Here is a 22,988-nt window from a genome sequence, read left to right as displayed (position 1 = left end):
CCAAGACCAAATCATCGCGCTAACCGTGAGCTCGCTATTCCGGTTCCCCGAGCACACCTGCTGTTGACGATTAGTACAGCTGGATGAAGTAATGTGAGATCACTGGGTGGCTTAACAGGGGCTACGCATCGATAGTAGAAACATTGATCGGCAACCCTCTGATTGGTCGGCGAAAATGTCGAAGGAGAGCGCTCGGTATTTTTCAGCAGCAGACCAAGAACTCCTGAGTGAGGGATTTCAGGAGTTTCAGAGTTTAATCAGAACGCAAGGCAACACTGCAAAGGCTGCAAAAGCAAGGAGAGAGGGCTGGCAGGAAGTTGCTGACAAATTAAACTCGTAAGTGATTTAATAATAACAATAATAATGGAGTGGATTTATATAGCGCTTTTCAAGGCACCCAAAGCGCTTTACAATGCCACTATTCATTCACTCTCACATTCACACACTGGTGGAGGCAGCTACGGTTGTAGCCACAGCTGCCCTGGGGCAGACTGACAGAAGCCAGGCTGCCATATCGCGCCATCGGCCCCTCTGGCCAACACCAGTAGCCGGTAGGGTAGATTTATTATATTACACTATATTATCCAATATTATATTACATTATAATATGTTATATTATATCCCCTTTCACATTAGAGCCACAACAGGACCCACTAGAACATGGGAACAAGTAAAAGTGAAATATAAGAATATTCTACAGAATGGTAATATTTATCACTTATATTGCTTTTCGTCTCTTGGAAAGAGACCCTGAAATAATTTGTTTATTTTTTTCATAACAGCAACCAAGAAAAGGGCAGAGCAAACAAAGACAGGTGGTGGTCCTGCACCCCCTCGTCAACAAGTTGGTTAAGTAAATAATACCCTCACGGGAATATCGATATCTCTCAATGAGCACACTGTCGCGCTGAGCTAAAGGATCCTGTCTGTCCCGCAATATACGCTGAATTCTGAGGACTCTCCTTATCAATCTTGCACCTTCCGCAATGGGTGGCTCGCGTATACGGACAGGACATGGCTGCGACAGACTTCCCAAATCCACCTTCGCTTTTATAGCCGTGGTCTCTCATCTTGATTACACGAAGTAATTTACAATTACTACTCTGAAATATGAATTACATCTGTAATAATCACATACATGTAATAGAATGTTAATAGTACATTTCCCTTTTTTAGGAAATGACCTGTATGTATCTGTGTGAAATCAATAAAAGGATCAATTACTGCATTATCTTTAGTTACATTGATGTTATTTATTTATGGTGAAACAGTGGTGGAATATCGCTGTTGCTTTCGTATAAATGAAGCGGACATACCTGCGTGGCCGCGATCTAATCCTGTTTACATAAAGTAAACCTGCTCCCACACATTTGCCACACAGGTGTAGATACTGTAGGTTCAGTGAATGCTGAAATTGCACTGATTAGAATATACTGGACATTCAAAGCTAAGAGTCAGCGCACTGTGTTAGAGGCTGGGATTGGATGAATACATCATATATACAACCTTTGATCATCATTTATGTCCAGTTGAGAATGAATCAGTGCACTCACATATTAAATGAACCGAAATCAGTAGTGTGATCTCCAGTCTTCATATATTGAATGAGAGAACTGACAGCTGTTATTTTAATCAGCCTGTCTCAGTTGTTTTAACTCTTAAGTATCACAAAGTAATGTAACATCTGGACTGACGAGTTTACTGTCAGCATTTTAATCGCTAGTTTAAAGGCTGTAGGTTGCAGCCGTCGCTCTAACACTGTATGAATGTAACAGGCCTCAGTGCTGGTTCTAATAGTCTGAGCTGCTTCCAGCTTTATTTGTGAAGAGCACAGCAGCTTACAAAACACGTAGCTAGCTTGTACAGCCGCGACGTAAAACTTTCATAAGCTAAGATGACCTTAAAATAACGGGGCTACGTGCGGTGATGCTAGCGTTAGCCATGTTAGCGTGTTACCTTCAACAGGTGGTCAGACTGTATAAACAGGCACTCAGTCAGAGGTTGGCTCTCCGTTTTGCTGCAGGGTCCCTTCATTCTTCACATATCCGTGTCGAGCCGAGTGTAAATCCCGAGGCTGAACGGCCTCACTATAACCCCCCTCCGTCAAACTCTACACTTAGTGCAATCAGGCTAGTACTGTTCACCTGGCAACCGTCAAACCCAGATTCACTGATTGGACTGCCAGATGGATAAGTTGCTCTACAGAACATCTCTTGACTGCTATATATTCCAGAGGCAGTGTGCTTCTCACGACTGCCCTTTGCATTGCATGGTCCATGGAAACCCAGTGCATTAAGCTTCTGGAGCTAATCTGAAGGCCACATCAAGTTTGGAGGTCTGTAGCAATTGAATCTGCAGAAAGTTGGTGACCTCTGTGCACTTATGTGCCTCTCTCTGATTTTAAGTGATCGACCACTTCTCAGCTGAGTTTCTGCCATTTACAGTCACTTCTATGTAACGATAAAAGTTGACTGTGGAATATTTAGTAGTGAGGAAATTTCACAGCTGGATTTGTTTCACAGATGATATCCTATCATGGTACCACACTGCACTACAGTGAGCTCCTAAGAGCGACCCATTTTTTCACAAACGTATGTAGAAGCAGCCTGCTTGCCTTGATTTTATGCAGCTGTGCCCAGCACAGTCATTGGAACACTTGATTACAGGGATTTGGACGGGCGAGTCAATGTGTGTAGGTACCAACACATCACCTGTACAACAGGAGTACAGTCACATGCGGCTTTCCTTCCTCTGCTGCTTGTAATTGAATGATTGTGAATAAGAGATGTTTTCCTCAGTAATAACACCTCTGTCCTTATCACAGACAAGATAAACTTTGTTTCTTTTTAGGTAAGCTTATTAAAAGTCACTTCATTGGTATGTTTGTTAAAACCCTCCTTAAATCCAGATTAAGCTGTTCAAGATTCAACACAAGCATGGAGATCTTTGTGAATAGGGTTATTTGCAAAGATTAATTTGACTAATATTTCCACTTGCATGGTTGGATGGTAGGTCACAGTTGATCTTTCATAGCATAACTTTACAGAGAATTAGCGAACTGACTTTAATTGATGGTTGTTTAATTTATTTAATTGTAGGATGAGTGCAATGAGTTCAAATATCTCTTGTTTATTTAGTTGTATAGAGATTAGTAATTGTTAATTAATGGAAGGTGTTTTTGTTGTTATACAGATGCTCATAGTTATTTATTTGTTAGTATATGAAAAATATATAAAAGGAGACTTAACTGAGCTTATGCTGTGTAAACTAGCTCTTCATTCTGTTGATGCAGCAGAAGGCAATTTCTTTTCAAACAACTAGATTGAAAAAAACAACACAAAATATTGCAACATTTTTAAACTGGCCTGTAGATACTCGCACAGAGCTTTCTTCAGATCCAAACCAAAGTGGCAACGAGCACAATCCAAGCCAGACGACATAAATCAATAATTTGAACTGAACAAAGAAAAATCCCTGTGATCCTTTAACGTTCCACACTGTTCAGTTCAAAGTGGAGGAAATAATTGTTTGATCCACTGCTAGGGTTTAGGTTTGCTCACTTACAAAGAAATGAACATTCCAATAACATTACATGAAAATTATTAATTGACTTACATGTCACTGAGCAAAATAAGTATTTGATCCCCAACCAAAACATGGCTTTTGGTGGAGAAAGCACGGTGGTAAGAGGGTTGTTGTAGCTGGTCACCGGGTATGCACACACCTTAGGAGGGATTTTGGTCCACTCTTCTTTACTGGAACTCTGAATCCTTTCAGTGTCTTGTTGCTGCTTTGTACCTCAAACTTTCAGCTTCCTCCATGTATTTTCTATAGGACTGAGGTCTGCAGACTGGCTAGGCCACCCAATGACTGGAAAGTGCATGCCACTACTTTGCTGCCTTGGTGGTGGTTATAGAAGAAAGAGTTTCTTTTAAAAGTTAAAGTTATGGATCCTTATTTTAAAGGGAAAGAGTCCACATAGGGAAACATGATCCTTCTCATTTCCGGCCATTTTAATTACCAACCCTTCTCTAAATCCAGCCAAGACTTTGTCCCTAACCCGATCTTTCAAGATGGCGGCGCACGTAGTTGCAGCAGCTCAGTGTTCTACCGATCGATGCTATGTTTGGATTATATTTTGATATTGCTAGGGATGATGCAATGATCGGGGACCATTCTTAATTTCGTTGTTCTCATGACAATGACAATAAAGTTTCTGACTTGTAGAGACAAAGGACGGTGGTTCTACACCAGCGGTCTCCAACCTTTTTTGCACCACAGACTGGTTTATGCTCGACAATATTTTCACGGACCGGCCTTTAAGGTGTCGCGGATAAATACAACAAAATAAAACCGGTACCGAAAAAAAGAAGATTTTTTTCATAACACACTTGAAAAGATCAAGGAAAACCGAGTTAATGATAAAAACGATAACAAAATAACACTGAAAACCGATAAAAACCCTGAAAACTGTACATTTCACACCTGAGCCTCAACTCTCGCGGCCCGGTACCAAACGACTCACGGACCGCTACCGGTCCGAGGCCCGGGGGTTGGGGACCGCTGATCTAAAGTGCACTGACAAATCACGTACTGGTATTTGATTTGAAATTACTGCTAAATGTGTAGTATTTAACCTACCTGGTACACATTGTACACACTCCTTCATTACTGAGGGGAAAGGAGACAACTGAGGAACAGATAGCTCTGTCTTATGACGAGCTAAGAAATCATCCAGCTTTGCTCTCTGGACAACTGTTTTTTCTTTTTTTTCTTGCAAGGTTGAAGTTTGGTAGAAAATACATTCATGATCACACATATTTCCAAAATGTTGTCAGAGCAATGTGCAGACTTTCCTGATTACCCACTGACTGAACACAAATACAGCTAAAAACTTTTAAAAAAAGAAAGACCCTGTTTTTTTTTAAATTTTTGAGTAGATTTAATAAGAAATGGTGAAATATGCAGGTCATCCATCAAAAGCTGTCAGAATGGGCCTCTCTTCTTCTCCCTGTCCTACCTGCAGCTAGCACGTCTTACACAAGGAATCTGAGAATGATGAATGGAGCTGGAAGCTGTTAGGAAAACACCCTCGCCACGCCCACACTTCTTTATCTCTGCTCCTCGTAGCATCATCATGCTTTCTGTCGTTAAAGTCTTTAAAGCTGGATCACACTGGCTTTTTCTTTGTACTGTTTAAACTTTGCGTTTTACGTTTGCTGATATTTGGATGAACATGGCTACACTTTAAAAGCCTGTAAAAGTCACTGTAAAATCTATAACATCCAGAAGCAGGAACAGCTGGTGTTAACAGTAAGTTAACATGACTGTCACACACTAATGTTTTACACATTTTGGTTTCTTTAATATTTGCACACCCTGAAAGGACAAATTCTGGTATTATTTTAATGCACTGGATACCCGACATAGTCCGAGGTCATCATCGTAGCTTCCTCTGACTGATTTGTTTGAAAATAAAGTTGCAGGTATTTAGTACTTTGATAGTCTTACTGACCATTCAATGAACTTTATGTGCAAAGCAACATATTAAAATAGCACTCTGTTGTGTACATTATAAGCACTTTATCCATCCCACTTTGGATGGAGCAGCTCTCATTTCTAGAAATATGGACAAATTTATTAAACCCCCCAAACTATGACTATCCAGAGTTGGGACCAGGAAGCAGAGTTGCAGTCTTACACGCCTCTCTGCAGCTTCTCTCCTCCTGCTACCCCCCCAAAAACCCATCTCCATAGAGACTGTGTCAGCTCCCAAACAGACAAAAAACAAACTAAAAACCAGCAACAAACAACTTAAACATAAACAATTACAAAGAAAGAACAATACAGTATCCACATCTGAACCAAAGAGTAAAACAGTGAAATGTGGATTATTAAATATTAGGTCTCTCTCCTCCAAGTCTCTGTTAGTACATGACTTAATAATTGATCAACAAATTGATTTACTCTGCCTTACAGAAACCTGGTTGCAGCAGGATGATTATGTTAGTTTAAATGAATCAACACCCCCGAGTCATTCTAACTACCAGAAACCTCGAAGCACAGGCCGAGGGGGAGGTGTGGCAGCAATTTCTCACACCAGCCTATTAATTAATGAAAGACCCAGACAGACTTTTAATTCATTTGAAAGCCTGATGCTTAGCCTCGTCCACGTGAAACTCTTATCTTACTTGTTATCATCTATCGTCCACCTGGGCCTTACACAGAGTTTCTGTCTGATTTCTCAGACTTTTTATCTGATTTAGTTCTGAGCTCAGATAAAATAATTATTGTGGGTGATTTTAACATCCATGTAGATGCTAAAAATGACAGCCTCAACATGGCATTTAATCTGTTATTAGACTCAATTGGTTTCTCTCAAATGTAAAAGAACCCACCCACCACTTTAATCACACTCTAGATCTTGTTTTAACATATGGCATAGAAACTGAACATTTAACAGTGTTTCCTGAAAACCCTCTCCTGTCTGATCATTTCCTGATAACATTTACATTTACAATAATTGATTACACAGCAGTGGAGAGTAGACTTTATCACAGTAGATGTCTTTCTGAAAGCGCTGTAACTAAGTTTAAGAACATAATCCACCCACTGTTATCATCTTCAATGCCCTGTACCAACACAGAGCAGAGCAGCTATCTGAACGCTACCCCAACAGAGGTCGATTATCTTGTTAATAATTTCACCTCCTCACTACGTACGACTCTGGATACTGTAGCTCCTGTGAAAACTAAGGTCTCTAATCAGAAGTACCTGACTCCGTGGTATAATTCTCAAACACGTACCCTAAAGCAGAGGACTTGTAAGCTGGAGAGGAAATGGCGTGTCACAAATTTAGAGGATCATCATTTAGCCTGGAGAAATAGTTTGCTGCTTTATAAGAAAGCCCTCCGCAAAGCCAGAACATCTTACTATTCATCACTGATTGAAGAAAATAAGAACAACCCCAGGTTTCTCTTCAGCTCTGTAGCCAGGCTGACAAAAAGTCAGAGCTCTTTTGAGCCAACAATCCCTTTAACGTTAACTAGTAATGACTTCATGAACTTCTTCACAAATAAAATTTTTATCATTAGAGAAAAAATTACCAGTAATCATCCCACAGATGTAATATTATCTACAGCTACTCTTAGTACCATTGATGTTAAGTTAGACTCTTTTTCTCCAATTGATCTTTCTGAGTTAACTTCAATAATTTCTTCCTCCAAACCATCAACGTGTCTTTTAGACCCCATTCCTACAAAACTGCTCAAAGAAGTCCTGCCATTAATTAATTCTTCGATCTTAAATATGATCAACCTATCTCTAATGATCAGCTATGTACCACAGGCCTTCAAGCTGGCTGTAGTTACACCTTTACTCAAAAAGCATCTCTAGACCCAGCAGTCTTAGCTAATTATAGGCCAATCTCCAACCTTCCTTTCATATCAAACATCCTTGAAAGAGTAGTTGTCAAACAGCTAACAGATCATCTGCAGAGGTTTATTTGAAGAGTTTCAGTCAGGTTTCAGAGCTCATCACAGCACAGAAACAGCTTTAGTGAAGGTTACAAATGATCTTCTTATGGCCTCTGACAGTGGACTCATCTCTGTGCTTGTCCTGCTAGACCTCAGTGCAGCGTTCGATACTGTCGACCATAATATCCTATTAGAGCGATTAGAACATGCTGTAGGTATTACAGGTACTGCACTGCAGTGGTTTGTATCATATCTATCTAATAGACTCCAGTTTGTGCATGTAAATGGAGAGTCCTCTTCACACACTGAGGTTAATTATGGAGTTCCACAGGGTTCAGTGCTAGGACCAATTCTGTTTACATTATACATGCTTCCCTTAGGCAGCATCATTAGAAGACATAGCATACATTTACACTGCTATGCAGATGACACCCAGCTCTATCTGTCCATGAAGCCAGATAACACACACCAATTAGTTAAACTGCAGGAATGTCTTAAAGACATAAAGACCTGGATGGCCGCTAACTTTCTGCTTCTTAATTCAGATCAAACTGAGGTTATTGTACTCGGCCCTGAAAATCTTAGAAATATGGTATCTAAGCAGATTCTTACTCTGGATGGCATTACCTCGGCCTCCAGTAACGCTGTGAGGAACCTTGGAGTCATTTTTGACCAGGACATGTCCTTCAACGCACATATTAAACAAATATGTCAGACTGCGTTCTTCCATTTGTGCAACATCTCTAAAGTTAGAAATATCCTGTCTCAGAGTGACGCTGAAAAACTAGTTCATGCATTTATTACTTCCAGGCTGGACGACTGCAATTCATTATTATCAGGAAGTCCTAAAAACTCCATGAAAAGCCTTCAGCTAATCCAAAATGCTGCAGCAAGAGTCCTGAGAGGGACTAGAAAGAGAGAGCAGATTTCTCCTGTTTTGGCTTCCCTTCATTGGCTTCCTGTTAAATCCAGAATTCAAAATCCTGCTCCTCACATACAAGGTCTTAAATAATCAGGCCCCATCTTATCTTAATGACCTTGTAGTACCCTATCACCCTATTAGAGCACTTCGCTCTCGCTCTGCAGGCCTACTTGTTGTACCTAGAGTATTTAAAAGTAGAATGGGAGGCAGAGCCTTCAGTTTCCAGGCCCCTCTTCTGTGGAACCAGCTTCCAGTTTGGATTCAGGAGACAGACACTATCTCTACTTTCAAGATCAGGCTTCAAACTTTCCTTTTTGCTAAAGCATATAGTTAGGGCTGGACCAGGTGACCCTGAATCCTCCCTTAGTTATGCTGCAATAGACGTAGGCTGCCGGGGATTCCCATGATGCATTGAGTTTTTCCTTTCCAGTCACCTTTCTCACTCACTATGTGTTAACAGACCTCTCTGCATTGAATCATATCTGTTATTAACCTCTGTCTCTCTTCCACAGCATGTCTTTATCCTGTTTCTTTCTCTCACCCCAACCAATCACAGCAGATGGCCCCGCCCCTCCCTGAGCCTGGTTCTGCCGGAGGTTTCTTCCTGTTAAAAGGGAGTTTTTCCTTCCCACTGTCGCCAAAGTGCTGCTCATAGGGGGTCATATGATTGTTGGGTTTTCTCTGTATGTATTATTGTGCAATCTACTGTACAATATAAAGCGCCTTGACGCGACGTTTGTTGTGATTTGGCGCTATATAAATAAATTTGAATTGAATTGAATCTCCTATCTACCACTGTTACCAATTTAGACCAATCAGTCTAATATGTGTCTATGTTAGCTGGGGGGAACCAAACAGGCACAGGAAGAATATGCAGTTCAATGTCTTGTCATGGTATGTTTCAGTGTGCTCAACATCCCACAAATTTCACCTCTGGGGCAGTTTCTGACAGACCAGTTTGTACAAAAAGCCTCGTGGATCTCTGCAGGTTTGCATCATAGTTTCTGTGGATGATTCTCACCAGCTTTTTAAACAAAGTAGGAGCCTGAGAAACTCGAATCAGAGGGAAAGGACGTTTTAAGCAGTTCACATTGAGCACCGCGGTTCATGCAGCACTTTAAACATCTGCAACAATGGCTTTTAGGACGTCGCCAAATAAAACGTGTCCATGTAACGATGTATGGAAAAAACAAACACACCTGAAAGGGAGAGCCATTAACACTCCTTACATCTTACTGTGTGCAACTATCAAATAACTCCAAACAAAACAAACAGTTCAACAGTTATTATTTCATTTTGATTTCTTTAAATTCAGTTTTATTTATTTCTTGCGTTTTGTAAATGTTTACTTTTAATTTCATTTTATTCATTTCAGGCTGGTTTATGTGGCTGATGTTTCTCAAGCACAACATTAAATATCAAAGAGCCGTCCCTGTGTTCATAACGATCTGCGTCAGAGTTCATTTATGTTTGCGTTGACCACACTGACAAAGATGTTTTCTGTGTATTTTTTATTTTATTTTAGTTTGTACGCAACATCATTTCATTCGTTTTTTTTTTCTTTTTTCTATTATGATTATTTTATTTCAGTTCATTGCATTTCTCTAACATGTATGACTAAGATGCCATAGGCTTTGTTAAATCACAGTATTTAATGGTCTGAGAAGGAGAGAAGGTTGAGCGTCAGCTGATAAAGACATTATAGGCACATTGTTTGTAAAAAAAAAACACTAAATATACTTGAGTAAGGACAGATCATTAGAAAGACTGAACCTGAGTTATTGATGAACAGATACAGATTGATGTTTGGCGGTTAGCCCATCCTGGCTGTGAAAGGGATTAGAGCCCCTGGAGCCTCGACGCTGGTGGTGGAGATAAAGGAGGCTTGAATGGAGCTTGAGTGATGAGAGGTGGAGATGGGGAGGAGGTGGGTTGCACAATGGCATCTGCGAGGACAAAGACAGATGCACACTGATATTTAAAGTACGTGGCATGAACGCTGATTGGCCTGGAGAAGGCCGGGTGAAGGTGATTGGACTAGACCAGTGATGTCACAAAGAACTTGACGGCGTATAAAGTTTAGATTTAGCTGGAAGCACCTGGGAGCGGACACATGTGAGACCATAGATCCTCCTCTTGAATTTAAGCCGCCCTAAATAAGAGCAGCTTTTTCTTTCTGCACTAAAATTCAGTTTTCAGTCATTAAAGCAAAAAAAAAAAAAAAAGAATTCCCATTGCTATTAATATTATAACTTGCCTGTTACTATGAGACAGCCTTTACAAGAATAATGTAAGATTACTCTTTCCAGTTTCTCCATGCATGCTTGAACCATAGCGTTCAGGAGATCCTTCCAGTGTACAGTCCATGAAAAAGGAGGGTGAGGGTGGTCTGATAGAACGGCGTCCTTCAAGTAAGGTCCAAGTCTGGAAAATGCAAATGGGTCAGCCATAATGATCTAGAATCAATAATGACTGGTGAGGTGTGAGTATTGCAGCTGATAGTCAGAGGATTGATGAATGCTCTTAACACTGGAAACTGGATATAATCAGGAAAATCAAGAGGAAACTTCCAATGCTGAAGTGTTAAAAACTGCAGTTTTTCTAACAGCCATTTGAGGGTCCTCCAAAAAAACCCTCACGTACTAAAATGCTATGGTAGCATCACAGCAAACCCAGCATGTCCAAATTAACACTGCCAGATTTGATTTCAACACTATTAAAGTGTCTATATGGGTCCACATCAGAGATTGTTAATTTAACTCTTTTTGGAGAGTTGGTACGTTAACTCTGATTTAGTGTTAAACACCAAATCTGTCTGGAGTTGATAATTTAACACTTGGTGTTAAGAGTTTATATATTAACTCTCAAAGAGTATTTTAGTTTAACTACGTAAGAGTTATCTCCTAATTCATTCTAAAAAGCGGGAATTTTACTGTTCTGAACTTCTAGAAATTTCTTTTGGAAATAAACATTTACTAAAAAGATGCAAAGGTTTTTGAAAAACATTTATTCTGAACTGTGCACCACAATTTCAAAACATTTTCTGAAAGATGTAACAGTGTACATGTTCTCACTTTCATTAGAATTTTGTTTATCAAAAGGTCTGACATGGTAAATGCAAATAACAGCATCTCATCACTTATTTCTTCAATACAATATGCATGTCCTTCATTCATCCCTTTGTGGAACTGCAACGCACTTCTGCTCTCCCCCATATTCCATCTTCACAAGCATATCCTGTGCGGAGATTGAATAAAAATTAGTTGACACTAATTAATGGCACAAAACAATTGCAGCACAGTGGGGAAAAAAGGAATCCTCTTTGAGCCATTACTTGTGTAAAGTATTTTCCCAAAAGACAAGGACACAGGCAACAGGTAATACTGAACTAAATCTAAAACCTCAACCTTTTTCATTTTTACCTAAACCGTGTGCACAAAACTCTGGAGGGATCTATGCTAACGTAGAACCCAGTCAGGACGTCTGCTACTGCTGTTTGCTCGTTTTTTTGTTTTTTTTTTAATGGGCGATCGTTTTCAGGCTTCAAGTAGCACCATTATACCAACATTTCACATTCTACACATTGTTTTAGGTGTATTTGACCAAAGGTTTGACTGAAAATTCACATGCAAGCTTTTTTTCAAGGCAAACAATACCTTTCAGCTAGCTAAAACAGAATGTTATGCTATCAGCGAGCAACATGGCTAATGCCTTTCACACAGCTTTGTCTCAACTCCAAAGAGCCACAGAAGTAAAAGCTCATAATAATAATTGAAACAATCTTTGAAAAAATGACTTACCAAGCATGGCAAACAACTCAAATATGTAGAGCAAAATGTTCTGAAACGGCTTCACTTCAGCTTCGATTGGAGCCGTGCTGGGGGCGGAGTCTGTGAATTCACTCTATTGGTGTCATAGCCCGTCTAGGAGTTCAGAGTTAAGAGGTCAAGAGTTAATGTTTCCATTTTAACACCTCCAGATTTGACAGAGAAACACTCATTTTTAACACTCGATTTTAACTACTATCATTTTACACCTCAGAGTTACATTAAAAGAATGTGACTCTGCTTAGAGTAAAATTAACTCTACTTTTGCAAGAAGACTATTAACACCAAAACATTTAACACTTTTGAATTTGCTGTGATGGTACAAAAAAATAATATTTTGCTTTTAAATTGATGGACTAGCGTAAAAGTAGCACAGTGGTCAGCACTGTTGCCTCACACCAATAAGGTCCTGAGTTCAATTCCAGCATCAGGGTCATTCGTGTTCTCTCTGGGTACTCTGGCTTCTTCCCATAGAGGGGTTGGGTTAACTAGCAAGGCTAAGCAGAAGAGAACAGATGGTTTTTATAATATTATCCCCTGTTAAAACTTTCCTTTTTGATAAAGTGACCCTGAATCCTTAGTTATGCTGCAATAGGTGTAAGCTGCTGGGGGATTCCCATGATGCATTGAGTGTTTCTGTCTTCCTTCTCTCACCTCAACCAATCACAGCAGATGGCCCCGCCCCTCCCTGAGCCTGGTTCCGCCGGAGGTTTCTTCCTGTTTTTCCTTCCCACTGTCGCCAAAGTGCTTGCTCATAGGGGGTCATGTGATTGTTGTGTTTTCTCTGTATGTATTATTGTAGGATCTACCTTACAATATAAAGCGCCTTGAGGCGACTGTTGTTGTGATTTGGCGCTGTGTAAATAAAATTGACATGAATTGTTATCCCAGCTGTGCAGATGATGATTTCTTTCATGCATTCGGATTCTTCTTTAAAGTTAGAAAGAAGATGGCGCCGGTGAGGTCGGCTGCCGTCACGACTGCTCCTACCACTTTTTCTTTGTCTTTGTTTTTTTAAGTTAGTTTTCAGCGTTTCTAAATCGACAAAATCATCACCATTGGGTACATTAGGTATGACAGTGACACTCTTGTTTCTATTGGTATACAATGTACTCACAATTCGAAGTTTTTAACTCCAGATCCAAGCTGGCCGAGTGAGATCTTGAGGGAGAACAAAGGGAAGCAGCGGCGTCCTAGAGGGAAGCGAGCCGGCGTCAGGAACAGGCTGAGAGCTCGTGCACACCGCACACCTCTGCCTAGCATCCTGCTCGCCAACGTCCAGTCACTGGAGAACAAGCTTGACGACCTCAGGGCCAGGATAAAGTTCCAGAGAGACATTCGGGACTGCAATCTCCTCTGCTTCACTGAGACATGGCTGAACCCAGCGGTGCCGGACCACGCCATCCAGCCGATCCGGCCGAGTTCTTCTCGGTTCACCGCATGGACAGGACACGGGACTCGGGGAAGTCAAGGGGAGGCGGCGTGTGTTTAATGGTGAACAACAACTGGTGCAACAGTGAGAACGTTGTTCCTCTCACACGCTCCTGCACACCAAATCTGGAACTACTGTCCATCATGTGTCGTCCTTTTTATCTACCTCGGGAATTTACATCGGTCATTGTAAGTGCCGTTTATATTCCACCACAAGCGGACACGGTCACCGCCTTATGCGAGCTGCATGAGGCACTCACACAGCACCAGACACAACACCGGGACGCTGCGCTTATTGTGACGGGGGACTTTAATAGCGCCAACCTCAAACGCGCAGCGCCGAACTTTTATCAACACATCACCTGCCCCACCAGGGGTGAAAGGACACTGGACCACTGCTACACTACGGTCAAGGACGGCTACAAGGCACAATCCCGCCCCCCGTTTGGCAAATCTGATCACGCCGCCATCTTCCTCATGCCAAAATACAAACAAAGGCTGAAACAAGAACTTCCGGTTCAGAGGAAGGTCGCGCGCTGGACGGATCAATCGGTGGCCGTGTTACAGGATGCACTCGATGACGCAGACTGGGGCATGTTCAGAAACAGCTCCGACGATGATGTCAACGTGTTTACGGAAGCGGTTGTGGGATTCATCGGGAAACTAGCGGATGATACCGTGGAGACAAAGACTATCACAACGTTTCCCAACCAGAAGCCGTGGGTGGATAAAACCATCCGCGACGCTCTGAGATCCCGCACCGCTGCCTACAACACGGGACTCATGACGGGGGACATGGACCCGTACAAAGCCGCGAAGAGCCGCAAAGAGGCGAAGCAGCACTACGGGAGGAAACTAGAGTCACAACTCCAACAGAGTGACTCTAGGAGCCTGTGGCGGGGACTAAGGACAATAACGGACTATAAAGCACCAACAACCGGTATGACGAACGCGGCCGTGACTCTGGCAGATGAGCTGAACACTTTCTATGCTCGCTTCGAGGCTGCAGCTAAGGACTCCAACAATGCTAGTGTTGGCGGCGATAACGGCTGCAGACAGGAAGATACTGCCAGCACCGGAAACGTGCTCGTCATCTCCGAGCATGAAGTAAGGAGAGCCTTCAAGAGAGAGAACACCAGGAAAGCAGCAGGACCAGACGGCATCCCAGGTCGTATCCTCAGAGACTGCGCATACCAGCTAGCTCCTGTGTTCACTGAGATATTCAACATCTCTTTATCTCAGTCGGTGATCCCCACATGCTTCAAAGAGTCCATCATTGTTCCTGTCCCGAAGAAACCCCACCCTGCTTCTCTCAATGACTATCGCCCTGTAGCCCTCACCTCAGTAGTGATGAAGTGCTTTGAACGCCTGGTCAGAGACTTCATCATTTCTTCACTACCAGACACACTGGACCCACTACAGTTCGCTTACCATCCAAATCGTTCCACAGACGATGCCATCTCTCATCTCCTCCACACATCACTCACTCACTTGGACACTAGAAGGGGGAATTATGTTAAAATGCTCTTCATAGACTACAGCTCTGCATTTAACACCATAATTCCCTCCACACTCACCACCAAGCTGGAGCATCTGGGACTCAGCTCATCTATGTGTCAGTGGATCTCCAACTTCCTAACTGGCAGACCACAGGCAGTAAGGATGGGCGGACATGTCTCAGCCTCCACCACTCTCAGCACTGGAGCCCCCCAGGGGTGTGTTCTGAGCCCCCTGCTGTACTCTTTGTACACATATGACTGTGTGGCCACTACCAGCTCCACCACCATCATCAAGTTTGCTGACGACACCGTCGTGGTGGGCCTGATCTCTGATAACAACGAGACGGCCTACCTGAAGGAGATTAGGAATCTGGAGAACTGGTGCCAGAGGAACAACCTCCTTCTAAACGTCAGTAAGACAAAGGAGCTGATAGTGGACTTCAGCACTAAGCAGGAGAGGAACTACCAGACCCCCGTCATCAACGAGTGCCCAGTGGAGAGAGTGGACAGCTTCAAATACCTCGGAGTTCACATCACGCAGGACCTGTCATGGTCCTGTCACATCAACACCGTGGTGAAAAAGGCCCGACAGCGTCTCTACCACCTCAGACGCTTGAGAGACTTCCAACTGCCCTCCAAGGTGCTCAGGAACTTTTACTCGTGCACCATAGAGAGCATCCTGGCGGGAAACATCTTAACCTGGTTCGGGAACAGCACCATGCAGGACAGACGAGCTCTACAGAGGGTTGTGCGGTCACCTGAGCGCACCATCCGCTCCGAGCTCCCTGACCTGCACTCAATCTACAGCAGGCGGTGCCGGACCAAGGCCAGGAAGATGGTGAAGGACCTCAGCCATCCCAACAACAGACTGTTCTCTCTGCTGAGGTCAGGAAAGCGATTCTGCTCCCTGAAGACCAACACAGAGAGACTGAGGAGGAGCTTCTTCCCGCAGGCGATACGGTCTCTCAATCACACCACCACACAGTCCTGACCCACACATATACAGGGAGTGCAGAATTATTAGGCAAGTTGTATTTTTGAGGAATAATTTTATTATTGAACAACAACCATGTTCTCAATGAACCCAAAAAACTCATTAATATCAAAGCTGAATGTTTTTGGAAGTAGTTTTTAGTTTGTTTTTAGTTTTAGCTATTTTAGGGGGGTATCTGTGTGTGCAGGTGACTATTACTGTGCATAATTATTAGGCAACTTAACAAAAAACAAATATATACCCATTTCAATTATTTATTTTTACCAGTGAAACCAATATAACATCTCCACATTCACAAATATACATTTCTGACATTCAAAAACAAAACAAAAACAAATCAGCGACCAATATAGCCACCTTTCTTTGCAAGGACACTCAAAAGCCTGCCATCCATGGGTTCTGTCAGTGTTTAGATCTGTTCACCATCAACATTGTGTGCAGCAGCAACCACAGCCTCCCAGACACTGTTCAGAGAGGTGTACTGTTTTCCCTCCTTGTAAATCTCACATTTGATGATGGACCACAGGTTCTCAATGGGGTTCAGATCAGGTGAACAAGGAGGCCATGTCATTAGTTTTTCTTCTTTTATACCCTTTCTTGCAGCCACGCTGTGGAGTACTTGGACGCGTGTGATGGAGCATTGTCCTGCATGGAAATCATGTTTTTCTTGAAGGATGCAGACTTCTTCCTGTACCACTGCTTGAAGAAGGTGTCTTCCAGAAACTGGCAGTAGGACTGGGAGTTGAGCTTGACTCCATCCTCAACCCGAAAAGGCCCCACAAGCTCATCTTTGATGATACCAGCCCAAACCAGTACTCCACCTCCACCTTGCTGGCGTCTGAGTCGGACTGGAGCTCTCTGCCCTTTACCAATCCAGCCACGGGCCCATCCATCTGGCCCATCAAGACTCACTCTCATTTCATCAGTCCATAAAACCTTAGAAAAACCAGTCTTGAGATATTTCTTGGCCCAGTCTTGACGTTTCAGCTTGTGTGTCTTGTTCAGTGGTGGTCGTCTTTCAGCCTTTCTTACCTTGGCCATGTCTCTGAGTATTGCACACCTTGTGCTTTTGGGCACTCCAGTGATGTTGCAGCTCTGAAATATGGCCAAACTGGTGGCAAGTGGCATCTTGGTAGCTGCACGCTTGACTTTTCTCAGTTCATGGGCAGTTATTTTGCGCCTTGGTTTTTCCACACGCTTCTTGCGACCCTGTTGACTATTTTGAATGAAACGCTTGATTGTTCGATGATCACGCTTCAGAAGCTTTGCAATTTTGAGACTGCTGCATCCCTCTGCAAGATATCTCACTATTTTTGACTTTTCTGAGCCTGTCAAGTCCTTCTTTTGACCCATTTTGCCAAAGGAAAGGACGTTGCCTAATAATTATGCACACCTGATATAGGGTGTTAATGTCATTAGACCACACCCCTTCTCATTACAGAGATGCACATCACCTAATATGCTTAATTGGTAGTAGGCTTTCCAGCCTATACAGCTTGGAGTAAGACAACATGCATGAAGAGGAGGATGTGGACAAAATACCCATTTGCCTAATAATTCTGCACTCCCTGTAGTTCTTACACACACTGGACATTCTGGACTTTGTTTTCACTTCATTACTTAAATCACTTTAAGCATATTTGCACTGCACAAGACATAATGTGGATTGCACAACACTGGTCACTACATTCTTCATTTCCAGTTAATACTTGTACAGCTGCTGTTATTGTGGATATATTTATTTATATTTCTTTATACATTCTTACATAGTTCTATATTGTGTATTTTGTTGTACAGTTATTTTATTTTCAACTTTAATTTATATATTTTATCTTATTCTTCCCAGTTAAATTTACCCTTCATTCTAATTTGTGTTGTACAGTTATTTCATTTTTAACCTTAATTTATATTTTATTCCTTCCCAGTTAAATTTACCCTTTTTAATTTTTCATATTTATTTCCTATCTTATTCATAGCCTTTTCCTTTTTTGTTTTCTTTAGGTCACGAGCAGTTGTCCAAGCATTTCACTACATATCGTACTGTGTATGACTGCACTGTAAACCCCAACAGTCCACCTGACTTATAAAGTTTGTGGATACAACAATTAAAATGCGTCACAAAGTTGAAACAACTTAAAACTTTTCTGTTCTCTTAACGATTCAAACAGTTATAATTGTACATGGCTTAGAAGTTAAGAGTAAATACTGCTTTTTTAATTATGATTTTTGAGTAAATGTTTTTTTTTTTCGAGCTCCGCATTTGTACGTCATGACGTTTTCTCTCTAACCTGAACGACGTTGACAGAAAATTCTGTTCAATATGGCTGCCCTTCTCGCGCGACCGGAGAGCACATTTGGAGAAACTTGTAAGTAAAACGGAACCTTCGTTATGTTTATTTTTTCCGTAAAAAAGCAAGTATATTAATATGTTGCAGCCATTAACTTGTTTTTGAATGCGCCGTTGTGTTAAACAGCACAGACCCAGGTAGTGAATTGTTGTTCGCTGTTGTTCGCGCTCTTTTTCAAACCGATGATATCGTCAGTTTTACAGTTTTAACCGATTAAAACACAGTTTTAATAAGAATTGCACATAAAGAAAGTGTCTTAGTGATATTTTAACGACCCATTGCCAACGCAAGAAAGTTGGCGTTTTTACAACAGCAGCCTCATTGTTCGGCCGGGTTTTTTTCTTCTTCTCATTAGCATTATTCAAAAGTGACTTAGCTAGCAGTGGCAACTTCTATCTTAAGCAGCAGCCTGTAAAAGAAGTAGTTTGTAAGTAGAAGTTCTGTGTAATATTACAAGTATCTCACTGATGTATTATGTACTATTGCATAACAATGTGTCTTTGCAAAGATTTATCCCGCAGTTTGGCTTGGTTTTTTAAAATAACTGCAGTGTAAATTCATATGTATTCTGTGCTTTTTTTTTTTTTCTTTTTTTTTTTCCCAACTTAACAGAATTTATACATGGTGAGACAATGTTGATTATATGGTAAAAACTTAAAACTAAAAGAGGGTTACTGTTTACCATGACTAAATGGAATGATGGCCTGTGACTTTGTAACATCTGAAATTCTTACCTATGTTTTGGACTGTTGGATGATCGGCCATAGAATTCAAGACTGCACTCAAAGTAAACAGCAGTAATTGTAAGGGTTTTTTTTTTTACCATGCTAAGTGTTTATTTTGTCATGAAATGTACAGTGTACTTTTGAAATTTTTGAAAGCTGTAATGATGGCTGAGTATATAATTATCACTGACCATAATAAGGTTAATGGTATGATGTACAGTGTTTTTATATATGAGACGATTCATTTTTTAAAAATCATCTCCATTCCTTGTTTTATTCATAGGATGATGGCAGTATCCCAAAAGTTCCTGCTGAGAGTTCACCTCACCACAGATGTTGTTGTGAAGGTTTCTCTAACTAAGCGGCCTGAGTCGGTGGAAGAACTAATCACCATACTCCGTGAGAAGCTCAACCCAAGGCTGGACTTTGAGTTTACCTTACAATACGAAGACCCCGACTTTAATGGGCAACTTACCTGCCTACTGGATATTCAAGAGTTGCCGGAGAAGGGCACACTAAAAGTACTGAGATCTGAAAGTGATGTCAGTTCTTGTGCAAGTTCTGATACAGACATCCTTCCTCATGTGCCTTTAGCTCAGCGTCTGAAGTGTTGGCCTGACACTTTCCCAGTACCTACCTTTTCTTACGAAGTTGAACATCTCCTTGAGGAGGGAAATAGAGCCTTTGAGATGTTTGGAAAACATCTGAAGTTGACTCGAGCCCAAAAGCACAACATCTTGGAGACCATGGCTTCAGTGATGCACACCTTCAAAGCCTATCCGAGTGATGGAGATGTCGGTTTGGCAGCAGAAGCTCTTGTTACCACTCATCCATGTCTTAAAGAGCCTGGAAGTAGGAATGGAAGTTATGGTTGGAAGACCAGTTTAAAATTCAAGATGGGAAATTATCGCACCAAGCTAGCCAGATCTGGATGTGTGGAGGTGTCTGTCAACGCTGGCAGGAGGAGTGTTAACAACCCTGAAGGAGAGCATCCCCACTCAAACATAAAAAGAGCCAGAAGAGCTGAGGTGAACTACCTCCCAAACTTTCCAAGAGGAGAAGATCAGGTCAGTTTGGAGGATATGAGAGTCCAGATAAAAAATGAGGTTGAGAAGACTGAGCCCAACAAAGTAATGATTGAAAAACTGATGCAGACTACCTTCGCAATTCGTCGCCATGAAATTGTTCAAGACAACCCAATGGTAAAGAACTTCTTAGAGAAATGGCCTGCTCTGCGATTTGACTCTCAGGTATCTGTGCTTTGATTTTTTTCTTCTTCTTCAGTTTAACATGAAACAATGCAAGTTCAGCAGATCTCTTCAGATTCAGATAATAAATAAATAACACATAAATAAATAATAGATAACAAACAAAAATATATTTCAGCTTTGTGATACATTTGTGCTTGTGGTTCGGGTCCAATTTAAAGAAAAAAAAAATTCATAGGACATCTATAAAGCAAGGTTAGACAGAAGTTGGGCAATTCCTCTTTAATGATAAGATGTAAATTTGGTCAGTAATTTGGCTTCATGTTGGATGTTTTTGTCCTGTTTTATTTTAGATTTGTGCGGAGTTCCACCGAGTCACAAACATTAACCTGCGGAACCAGTTCTACGCTGAACTTGACAGACACACACCACGACTTATGGCTTTATACAGACAGAAGGCTGCACGGACTGGCAAGATATCAGAGGCTCTGCGAACCATCCTGAATCATTATGATCTTCAGGTGAATATTGATAATGATAAAATTAACACAAATTAAAAGTTTCACTGATAAAAACTCAATTTTTCCTTGCTTTGAACATCTGTGTTTTATACAGATTACAGCTCTGATCTGGTATGTTACTTTAAAATACTGTGTAGGATTTTTGTCAAATGAGTAAGATACAGACTCTTTGTCATAAGAGACAGAAAGGTTGTGTCTTAAAAGAAATGTCTCCAAAATTATGTAGAGTCACATGTCATGCAGTTTCATAAACATGTATTCTCCCCAAAGAATGACACCTGAAAACTTTGTGTTCAATGAACTTTTCTTTTCCCTTTTTAGGAGGCGCCTGATATCAACGTGAAACGCACTGCAGTGCTTCGTGCCCTTCCTGTATACCTGCGGGAGGAGGACCCAGAATTCTTTAAGACATGTAATGTAAGTGTATTTTTGCATCACTTAAATTCTGCCAGTGAGATAAAACACCATGGATTTTTTTAAATACAATTTAATACCCTAGCAGCTACCAAATTGTACAAGCAAAATACCCTCTCTTTAGAAAACCCTCACACACACACACAGGGTCAGGAGCAGGGCACAGGCGTATCACAGCACTTCGGCTACGCTGCAGGTGGCCCAAAAACCAGGCTGAAGTCAAGATTTAGTTTCTTTTTGAGATAAAGTCATAAAATAAAAAATGACTTCTTTTTTTTTTTTTTTTTTAGAAAAATAACAAACATACTAATTATGTAATGCAAGAAGCTAACGTGTTAATGTACATTTTTCAAAAAAGTAGAGTACCCTAACCCGTTACAAAGTAACCCACTACACTGCTGAATTTTTTGCTAGATTACAGGTCTTGCTTGTCACATTCTCTCAAACCAACCTTACTTATTGATACTGTGTCTATTCCAGGCGGACACATTGGATGAGTCGACCCTCATTGACACTCCAGTTGCCCTTCTCACAGTGGTTACCGACGGCGCTTCCCAGACCAGTCCAGTCCATTTTACTTCCTCAAGCATGGCCATTGTGGTGGAAGGCGACTTGGTGATGCGTGATATTCCCAGATTTGCAGATGCATTTGCCTTATTGTTTGGCTTGATCTATGCTCTGCATTTAGACTACCCCAGGAAGCTCGTTCACACATTTACCTTTGTCCAAAAAATCTTCATGGGGCTTGTTGACGGCAAACCTCTGAAACCCTGCCTACATGCTCTTAAAAATGATTTGTTGCTGAAAGAGTAGTTCTGGAAGGAATATAAGGCAATGTTTGTTAGGACATGCACTCTGTTACTGAGCACTTTGTTTTAAGCACTTTATTTAAAGCACTTTAAGTTTACTACAGACTTTGGGTGGATTTAATTCCATCAGTTTACCTAACTTTGCTCTGGTTATTTGGAAGATGATCATCTTTATTTGTACCCATTTTATAAAATTGTTTTTCATTTCTTTTTCAAACAAAAGTGATTAGTATTTGACTTTTTATTTTGAATTTATGTATTTTGAGAAAGATGCAATTAGGACTGATGTTGTCCTTTGTGATTTTATAAAAAGATACATGTTCTACATTGAATTTATAATGCTCACTTTATGGTGCCAATGTCCATGTTAGTGATTTTATAAAAACACTAAGTGATGTTTTTACATTTCCATAAAAAATGTTAAATAAACAAAATGTAAAGTAAATGAATTTCTCTAATTTTTTTTTACTAGTCTACACTCAAACATTTAATAATAAATATCTTTTAATTAATAATCATATAATTTGCGTTTAGTTTGTAATATAATTGCATTGTGTTGGATCAAAATAGTAAACTACAAAAAACACAAAAATATTAAAATTAAAGTATATAGTTTTTAAGTAAAGCTCAATTAATAAAATAAAAATATAATTTAAAATTTTTAAGTTAACAATAAATACAAATTTTGAGTACCCCATACTTAGAAAAGATGAGTTTGTGTACTTAAAACTTTTGAGGTAATCAGTTTCCACAAATGTTTTAAGTTCAGTCAACTGATTCGGGTTTACAGTGTGTGTACGTGACAAAGAAAATTT

At 40.9% G+C, this 22,988-nt stretch overlaps 1 protein-coding gene across 1 annotated transcript; it reads left to right on the top strand.

Moving 5' to 3' along the window:
- The first annotated feature begins 18,431 nt into the window (after nucleotides 1-18,431).
- LOC143421999 (uncharacterized) lies at nucleotides 18,432-22,618 on the top strand. The gene is made up of 5 exons (XM_076892075.1): nucleotides 18,432-18,514; nucleotides 19,505-20,471; nucleotides 20,783-20,950; nucleotides 21,272-21,367; nucleotides 21,845-22,618. The coding sequence occupies exons 2-5, from the start codon at nucleotides 19,506-19,508 to the stop codon at nucleotides 22,175-22,177; spliced, it is 1,563 nt and encodes a 520-aa protein (XP_076748190.1). The 5' UTR covers nucleotides 18,432-18,514; nucleotide 19,505; the 3' UTR covers nucleotides 22,178-22,618.
- The last annotated feature ends 370 nt before the right edge of the window (nucleotides 22,619-22,988 follow it).

This window comes from Maylandia zebra, linkage group LG14 (assembly GCF_041146795.1).
Source record: "Maylandia zebra isolate NMK-2024a linkage group LG14, Mzebra_GT3a, whole genome shotgun sequence".
NCBI classification, from domain to species: Eukaryota; Metazoa; Chordata; class Actinopteri; order Cichliformes; family Cichlidae; genus Maylandia; species Maylandia zebra.
Note: the sequence above shows the minus strand (reverse complement) of the source record. Positions and strands in the feature narration are given on the sequence as shown.